Source organism: Malus sylvestris, chromosome 11 (genome assembly GCF_916048215.2).
Source record: "Malus sylvestris chromosome 11, drMalSylv7.2, whole genome shotgun sequence".
Classification (NCBI taxonomy): domain Eukaryota; kingdom Viridiplantae; phylum Streptophyta; class Magnoliopsida; order Rosales; family Rosaceae; genus Malus; species Malus sylvestris.
In genome coordinates, this window is record NC_062270.1 from 10,479,792 (window position 1) to 10,489,242 (window position 9,451).

The following is a 9,451-nucleotide window of genomic DNA, read 5'->3' on the forward strand; positions in this document are numbered from 1 at the left end:
ACATGGGGTATTTATACAAGTCAGCTAATAATGATTAGAAAACAGCTAATATAACTGATTAACCTTAAGCTATGATTAGTTACAATTCAGTTACAACAAACAAAACTTCTACACTAAGTAATTGATGACTGTACTGATGACTTGGATCCTAATTGGCACTGATGAGTTGACTGGGAATGATGTGCTTCTTTACACCCCCCTCAAGCTAAATGGAGGAGCACCAAGTGAAAGCTTGGATCTTCTGGTTGAAAATATTGGATTTGAAGTGTTTGTTATTACACACGAGAATGACAAGCTTGTGAGAATCCAAATACGTTTTTCCCATTTATGGTTTGATGTTATCCGTATCTTGTAGCTATTGTTATTTGAGTGTTTTAACTGCAGACGAAATGTGAGGAAGAGTGTGCTTTAGGATCCTGTATATGTTTAAGGGTTTATTGCATTACGTAAACATGAGCCTGCAAATCTATGTATTAGGATTCACAAGCAATAATCCAAGAAAAATGAAATGTGGAGTAACGTTGACGGGACATTGACGATTCAAAATATGAACTTGAATTAGAAGTTTTAGAGGGGATAAAAGAGTTATATTTTGGGAAAATTAGGTTCACATCCTTCTTTTTGTTACTCCATTGATTAAAATCCTATTCATTTTTAATTTTTGATTAAGGTCCTTGAGTATTTAAAATCCTATTTATTTGAATAATAAAATATTTTTATTTTTAAATATATTCCTTTAATGTTAAAAATGTTACAATTAGTATATTTATATTTATGGCTAAATTTTTTTATCATATATTTTTATTTTTAGTTTGTACCTATTTTTAATTTGCAAATATTTTTTAATTTGTACCAATTTTCTTTTCATTTTTAATTTGTACCCATATATTAGTTTCTTTTTTGTGCCCATATTTTTTAAAGTTTTATTTGTGTTTGTACCCATGTGTATACCGTCACGTGACATTGTATATTTAATCAATGATAGAAAAATTACATATGGTATATTTATGTTTTATGCCTAAACTTTGTATCATATATTTATATTTTTAGTTTGTACCCACTTTTAATTTGCAACATTTTTTTTTTAAATTTGTGGTATTTTCATTTTAGTTTTATTTTGTACCCATGTATTAATTTCTTTTAGCGCCTATATTTTTCAAAATTCATTTGTATTCATAATTTTTAATCATTTATCTGTACCCTAATTTATTTCTAATGTACCCATTCTTCTTTATTAATGTACCACTTTGTTATATGTGAAATGTACCAAGTTTTTTAACACTATGGATACATTATTTTGCCATTTATTATTTCTTATTTTTACATAGTTTTTATCCATTTATTCAATCAAAATATTTGAATTTTTTTATTATAACCGTTTCTAATAGTATTATAATGAGGGATTTTAAATTTATAGGATTATAAATCTCATAAAATCTCAAACAATTAATGTCAAAACTATAAAAATATAAATATTAATAGTAATATAATGAAGTGTACAAAGTCAAGGGACCTTGATCAAACTTTGAATACTATTAAGGTTTTAATCAAAGAATGTTAAGGATTAGGGACCGCATCCAAAATATCCCTTATATTTTGCTTTGACAAAAAAAAAAGAGTTATATTTTGCTTTTTTTCTCCATGCTTGGAAAACGAAGTGAGACTTTTTTAGCCGTATGTATATATAAAATCATGGTGTCATACCCTTTATATATATATACTAGCCTCTCCGCACGCACTGACGTGCATGCGAGAGGTATTTTTGCATCACGGGCGCCACACGCAAAGATGTATTGCTTTAGATATTCTTATATCCTAATTAGCATTAAAGAGCACATCTTTCAGTATACAACTACATTGACAGGTGTTACACATTTCTAAAGATCTTTTTATATTATGTCAAGCCCACATCTGTCATTTGGTGTACGAAACTATTCAACATTATCAAAAAGTTTAAAATTCTATCACCCATTTACATAAAAATTAAAACTCTATAAAAGATGCTAATTACACCATCTGGCAATTGTAAGTTGACTACTCCCTTTGATGACATGCTTCAATGTGAACCAAGGTTCTAGGCAGTTGCATCTTTTGTATGCATGCCTCTTTTTCTCCAAGGGTGAGTGAAGAAAAGCTTTCATCATCGTATCTGTAATAGAAAAGAAACATGACATTCAAATGGTGTAGTAAAGGAATGCATACAATTAATACAAAATGTAGAAAAAAAATGTACCAAAATATAGTTTCATATAGCAAATGACGAATGTGGGCTCGATATAATATAAAAAGATCTTTAAAAATGTGTAATACTCGTAATAAGAGGCTAAAAAGCTACAACATGACATGTAGTTTTGGTATAAATTAAAAGATCGTTTGGGAAAAATACCAATTAACAGAAATGAAGAAAGCTAGTGTATTTATCATTTATTCTTTATGTGTCCCTCTTCTCTCTCTCTCTCTCTTGCCTTTATGTTGGCTTCTTCAACCGTATCATCCAATCTCAGTTCTCTGTTAACAAATTTTACTGGGGCATAATAGTTAGACAAATTAAACAATGATAAAAAAAAAAAAATCAGAAAACTGGAGGCAAAAAGATGAAACAAACTTACTCAGAAGAAATGAAAACTAATTTTCCTCTTGTTTCACTCTTGTTTTGCATTCTGATAAGCAATAGCTGCAGCGGAACAAAATTAAACACAATAACGTTTACTGAGGCATAATATATCATTGCTAGAAAACGAACCATTCACTTTCAGGTTTACGGTTTCTCCATTAGTGTAACAGAAGCACTATCTTGGGAAGATCTAGAAATAAAAAGCAAACCCCAAATATTAAAATCCGGAAAGAACTTACCTTTACTTCGTCAATGATGACCAAACAAAACCCTAAACTTTGAATTGCAATAGAACTTAAAATGACTTTGAATTGCAATAGAACTCCATTAAAGATTCAACTAATTATTTAGCTTCTTTAACTTTCTAACTAATTGACTAAGCTCAAGTTGATGCAAAGATGAAAACATGTTGTAAATACACTCGCCCAAGATAATTAATTATAAATGACACTATCCTAAGTTCCAAATTTTATTCAAAATTTCGGTTGATTCAATGTACTTTGTTTGACATATAGGCACTCATACACCAAAGAATTAGGGTATGTTGTTTAAAATTTAGAAGATTGTTATTGACATATTGTGTGCTCTAACTATTGGTGTTGTACTTTTCGTGGTGGGAAACATGAATATTTTTAGCTTGTGGTAAAATACAACATTACAAAAAGGCCAGAGGAGATATTCGAATTAAAAGTTTCTGAAAATCATCAAAGAAGAATAACACAAATGTTGAAATGAAAAAAACTCTGTACATTGCAAGTAGGGCCCGTGATTACAACCAATTTACACAAATCTTACAAATTAATCATGTTTTAATTGAAAATTCTAAAGCTAATCTCAATGCATAAACGTAATTCAACTCTATGAACTCAAATCCAGAATGATGTGAACAGATTCTTGCTTTAATGTATCAAGACCAAAGAACTGCCATGATAGAGCTTCATAGCAAATTCCAAGAGAATTCAGATTCACGATTAAATTAGATCTTCAAACACATAAATGAGTGATACTCACTCAAATTCAAAACATAACATTCAACTCGAAACCAATATCTTCCCCTCTATCTTTCTAGCAATCGGAATGAATAAATTCCTACATAACGACTCCAACTATACTGATAAAAACAAAAACCTATTTGTACCGTATTAGCATATGTAGCTGAATCCTAAATAATTTTTTTCATAAAACTAGGTAATACACCAAATCCGCAGCAGTTGATGATCAACCAAACAGGGGAAAGCAAACAATCCATTACCAAATTTCCCAAATCCAAATTAAATAAATCATACAGTATATTGCTATACACTAACAAAAAGTTCCAGTCTTTAACTTTTAGCAAATGAATGCATGGCTAAAAGGTTAACAACAAATTCATAACATTGTTTCATACCTTATTGACATTGAGATCAATAGGCCAATAATGGAGGGACTTATAGAAGTAGTCGAACATTTCCAAAGACGACCCAAATGAAATAAGGCCCCCATTTGTGATTCTAAATTTCCTTCAACCACCAAAAAATTATATAAGTAAAAAAACTTTGACCGAAATTGAACTCCGATATCAACTGGGATAACGTTGTAGTTAAACGAATGATGATTAAGTCAAACAATTTACTACCTTGGTAGGGTCGGTTGGCTAAGTACAAATTTGGTACTTCTTGTTGACCATTGGAAATTATGAGAACTTTCTCGGTGTCTCCGTCGTCGTTTGTGCTTCCAAATTGCGACAATGGTGTACTGTCGCATGGCCAACGGCAGCACCGAGTAGCCCTCGTAGTCTATGTGCTCTCTGGTCAAGTTCACTCTCCTTGAATGCACACACAGTCCGATCAAAAACTCAAACACACGCACAAAATCGAAAATTGAAAAAAAAAAAAAAAAAAAAAAAAAAAAAAAAAAAAACCCAAAGAGAGAGAGAGAGAGAGAGAGATAAAAAGGGACCGACCTGGAGAGCAAGCGAAGAGTTGGGCCTCCTCGAGTTGGGTGGAGTGATCGTAGACGGCGTTGATGGTGTCATGAATTGGTTGGAATTGGGAGTTCTTCGTGCTTTGCCATTTTTGCCATTAACCTGATAAAACACAAACTGAAAGCTCCCCATGACGGTGACGGTGACAGTGACGCAGGCAAACAAAAGCTTTAAATTATCTAATTAAACAATATTTAGGACACTGTTTGATGAAGAATATGATGATTGGATTATATAGGACACTGAACTGAATAAAATCTTGGGTAGATAAAACTAATTTTAGGGTTTCAATATATTTCTCTATTCTTCTCTCATACGAAGCAACACATATATATACATACTCAATCCTTGTTCTACAAGGAATATTAAAGACATAAAATGAGAGTTATACCCAAACTAGGAAACACAATCACATTCCTATTGTATTATTGTTGACTCGCGCCAATACTCCCCGTCAAGTTGGTGCATAAATATCACCTAGGCTTAACTTGTCAAGTGAGTCTTGAAACCTTCTTGCAGAAACTGCATAAGTTAGAATATCTGCCAACTGTTCTTTTATCTTCACGAACGGAATGTCAACCAACTTAACATCCAACTTTTCTTTGGTAAAATGTCTATCCACCTCAACATGTTTGGTCCTATCATGCTGCACCAAATTGTTAGCTATCTGTCGTGCTGCTTGATTATCACATTACAACAGCATAGAACCTTTTGGTTTAAACCCGATCTCAGTGAGTAGAATCTGAAGCCATAGAAGCTGACAAATACCATGTGCCATTCCTCTATACTCAGCCTCGGCCGAAGACCTTGCCACCACATTTTGCTTCTTACTTCTCCATGTCACAAGATTACCAGCTACAAATATGAAGTATCCCGACGTAGATCGCCGATCAGTGATATTTCCAGCCTAATCTGCATTGGTATACCCTTTCACCTCTATATGCCCATGCTTTCTATACATCAACCTTTTTCCTGGAACTCATTTTAAATAACATAGAATCCTCATTACTGCTGCCATATGATCCTCACTAGGAGCTTGCATAAATGGACTCTCCACACTTACTGCGTAAGCAATATCTGGTATTGTAAACGACAAATATATCAACCACCCTACCAATCTTTGATACCTTTCCCTATTCACTGGGACTTGATCTTGATAAATTGCTAGATGATGATTCTGCACAATAGGTGTATCTATTGGTTTACACCCTAACATACCAGTTTCAGACAAAAGATCCAATACATACTTTCTCTAAGATAAGTATATTCTATACCGAGACCTAGCCATTTCAATTCCTAAGAAGTATTTAAGTCCTCCAAGATCTTTCATCTCAAACTCAGAAGACTAATGCCCTTACAGACGTTCGATTTCCATTGTATCATCACCTGTGACAATCATATCATCTACATATATGATAACCAAAGTTACCTTGCCATCCTTGCGTTTGATGAACAAAGTATGGTCTGCGTTTCCCTGTCGATACCCATACTTCTTCATTGCTTGGGTGAACCACCCAAACCACGCTTTGGGTGACTGTTTAAGGCCATACAGTGCCTTCCGAAGTCTACACATTTTCCCACTAGAGTTCGCAGCACCATAACCTAGTGGAATATCCATGTACACCTCTTCCTCTAAATCACCATGTAGAAAAGCATTTTTAACATCAAACTGTCTCATAGGCTAGTCATGGTTCGCAACAAGAGATAATAAAACTCTAATGGTATTCATCTTTGCAATAGGAGCAAAAGTCTCCTGATAATCAACCCCAAAGGTTTGGGTAAAACCTTTGGCCACTAGCCTCACCTTGTATCTATCAATTGTTCCATCTGCCTTATGTTTAATAGTGAACACCCACTTGGACCCCACTGATTTCTTTCCTTTGGGAAGTGGGACCACACTCCATGTATTATTCTTTTGTAGTGCTTCCATTTCAACTTGCATTGCTTCTGTCCATTTAGAATCTTTCAAAGCTTTCTTAACTCTGGTGGGTATTTTGATGGTTTCCATTTGCTGAACAAATGCACAGTATTTTGGTGAAAGTCAATGAGTATAGACATAGTTTGAAATGGAATACCGCACCTTTCCTTCTGGAAAGTACCTGTCCAGTGGTTTTCCTCGATTTTGTCGAAGAGGCAACATATAAGATGGTTCAATAATTTTCAATGAGTACTTACCTCGGGAATATCCATTGGAGTATGAAGGAGTTTGTTATTGTCTTTTAACCCACTAGAACTATTACTCGAATTTAGGGTAATTATCACCCTTGAAGGCTCACCCGGACCAACACCACAATTTCTATTTGGTTCGCCTGGGCTGGCAGCTGCAGATGGGCAGACTTCAGCAGCTGCGACCCATCATTATTCTCGCTGGGTACAATATGTGGCCTACTTAGGCAAACATCACACGGTCCTGTCGCATTCCCTCTACCATGGTTAGCACGCCCATCAGGGCAATCATGGTTAGCTTCATCTAGGCAAGTTTGGTTAGTAACGTCTAGACCGTTTTAGTCTAAATGCTCATTTAGGCTATTTACAGAAACAATAGGCATAATATCGAACCAACCTTAATCTTCACCTGAGGTTGTCTCCCCATGAGGAGTATGGCTGGAAGGAAAAAATAATTCATCTTCAAAGAATGTAACATCCATGGTGACGTACATATGTCTAGTGGATGGATGATAACATTTATAACCTTTTTGTTAAGGATTAAAGCCAAGGAACACACACCGCACTGCACATGAATCAAGATTGCTTATTTTATTTTTGTGAAGATGAACATATGCCACACAACCAAAAACCCGGGGTTTGAGATGAAGAGTGGAATGGAGCAAAACATGATCAGCAAGCACGGCTAATGGGGGTTCTAAAAGACAGAACACGCGATGACATTCGGTTCATGATATAAATAGCATAAGTAATTGCATCATCCAAATATGTCTTGGGTGCACAGCTACTAATAAGAAGGGCACGGGTAATCTCAAGGATATGCCGATTTTTTCATTCGGCAACTCCATTTTGTTGTGGGGTCTAAGGACACATAGTTTCATGAAGAATGCCCTTTTTCAGTAAAAAACTGAGAAAGGTCCTGATTAAGATGCTTACCACCATTGTCTGACCGAAGCACTTTAACAGGAAGTGAATACTAAGTATAGACCATGTGATAAAATGCTTTGAAGATGTCACCCACATCACTTTTATTTTTCATGAGGTACAACCAAGTCATCCTAGTGCAATCATCAACAAATGTTACAAATCAACGGACACCATGCTGAGTAGTAACCGAAGATGTCCCCCACACATCAGAATGAATTAACTTAAACGGAATTGTTCTTTTATGCAAACTTGAGGGATAAGAAGCTCGATGACTTTTGGCTAATGTGCAAACATTACACTTTAATGAAGAATAAAAAATATTACCAAATAATGACGAAAGTAATTTTCGCAAATAACCGAAGGAAGCATGACCAAGACAACAATGCCACAACTAAATAGTCTTCAAATTTCCACTATCACGACCTTGAACTTGATGAATACGGCCTTGTGTAACATCATCAACATAGTACAACCCATTCCTCTTAGTACCACGCCCAATGATCGCCTGAGTTCAGATGTCTTGAAGTAAACAGAAAGACGGAAACATTTGCACAACATAGTGTAATTGCTCAGTGACCTGTCCCACCAATAACAAATCGCTAGAGCGTGTGGGAACAAGTAAGCAATTGTGTAAGGAGAGAGTAGGAGTGAGTGCAATCGAACCTGCCCTTATAACTGAGGCAACACCTCCATTGGCAGTGACAATACTATCTCAGGGTGGTGGTGTTGTATAGTTAAATAAAGTAAGATCATAAGTCATATGATCATTGACTCTGGAGTCAATAATCTAACATGTATCAAGATCAACAGATGCAATCAAAGTTGTACTAGAGTTACCTGGACCATTAGACTACTCTTAAGAATTAATTAAATTTACAAAGGACAGCTCATAGCCTAAACCGTCTGGGTTCGGATCACTTATACTGCCCAAATCATAATGGTTGTCTGTTGATGGGCACAACATACCCATAATGCTTACACTGGTGTTCTTAACATCAGAAACTGGCCCCACATGCGAGTCAGCATATGGTCTAACGTGTGTGACAACATGCTCTGCCAATTACCTGACTTAAGCTTGCGCTTGATAATCAACCATGGAAGAGACTATTGGCACTTGGAGTCTAGGTTGGCAGCGTCTCTTGCTTCAAGACACTGGGCTTTAGTTTTCCTAAGTTTTGTTGCTTAGTAAACCTTTCTTCTTTCAGTGGGATAAGCAACAATGTCTCTTGCTTCAAGACACTGGGCTTTAGTTTTCCTAAGTTTTGTTGCTTAGTAAACCTTTCTTCTTTCAGTGGGATAAGCAACAATGTCTCTTGCTTCAAGACAATTGCTAGAAGAAAAAAAAAAAAAAGAATTTCTTTTGGGTTTTAGAGACGTGGTTGGAAAAATTGTTTCTTTTGGTTTTCAGATGCAGCGACGGTAAGGAGAAAGAGAGTCAAGATCGGAACCTGCTCTAATACCAAAATAAAACTAATTTAGGATTTCAATATATTTCTCTATTCTTCTTTCATAGGAGGCAACACATATATATACATACTCAATTCTTGTTCTACAAGGAATATTAAAGACATAAAAGGATAGTTATACCGAAATTAGAAAACACAATTACATTCCTATTGTATTATTGTTGACTCATGCCAATAACCTGGAGGACATGGTAATGAAGGCGATGGCGGAGGCGGATGTGAGAGAAGATTCAGAAGACTGAATGCTTAGAAGGCTAGAAACTACTGGCGGTGAGGGCAGCGGAGAAGGATGGGTTCTAGTACACTAAGCAACTG

The 9,451-nt window shown here is 35.3% G+C and overlaps 1 protein-coding gene across 2 annotated transcripts; it reads right to left on the reverse strand.

The window, feature by feature from the left end:
* Nucleotides 1-1,865: 1,865 nt before the first annotated feature.
* LOC126588341 (uncharacterized) lies at nt 1,866-4,838 on the reverse strand. 2 transcript variants are annotated; one of them, XM_050253418.1, is made up of 5 exons: nt 4,557-4,838; nt 4,230-4,418; nt 4,002-4,113; nt 2,610-2,674; nt 1,866-2,149 (listed from the first exon to the last, which is right to left on the reverse strand). In XM_050253418.1, the coding sequence occupies exons 2-5, from the start codon at nt 4,355-4,357 to the stop codon at nt 2,035-2,037; spliced, it is 420 nt and encodes a 139-aa protein (XP_050109375.1). In that variant the 5' UTR covers nt 4,358-4,418; nt 4,557-4,838; the 3' UTR covers nt 1,866-2,034. The 2 variants fall into 2 exon arrangements, with proteins under 2 accessions (XP_050109375.1, XP_050109376.1); XM_050253419.1 differs by lacking the exon at nt 1,866-2,149 and adding an exon at nt 2,156-2,508.
* Between the last annotated feature and the right edge of the window lie 4,613 nt (nt 4,839-9,451).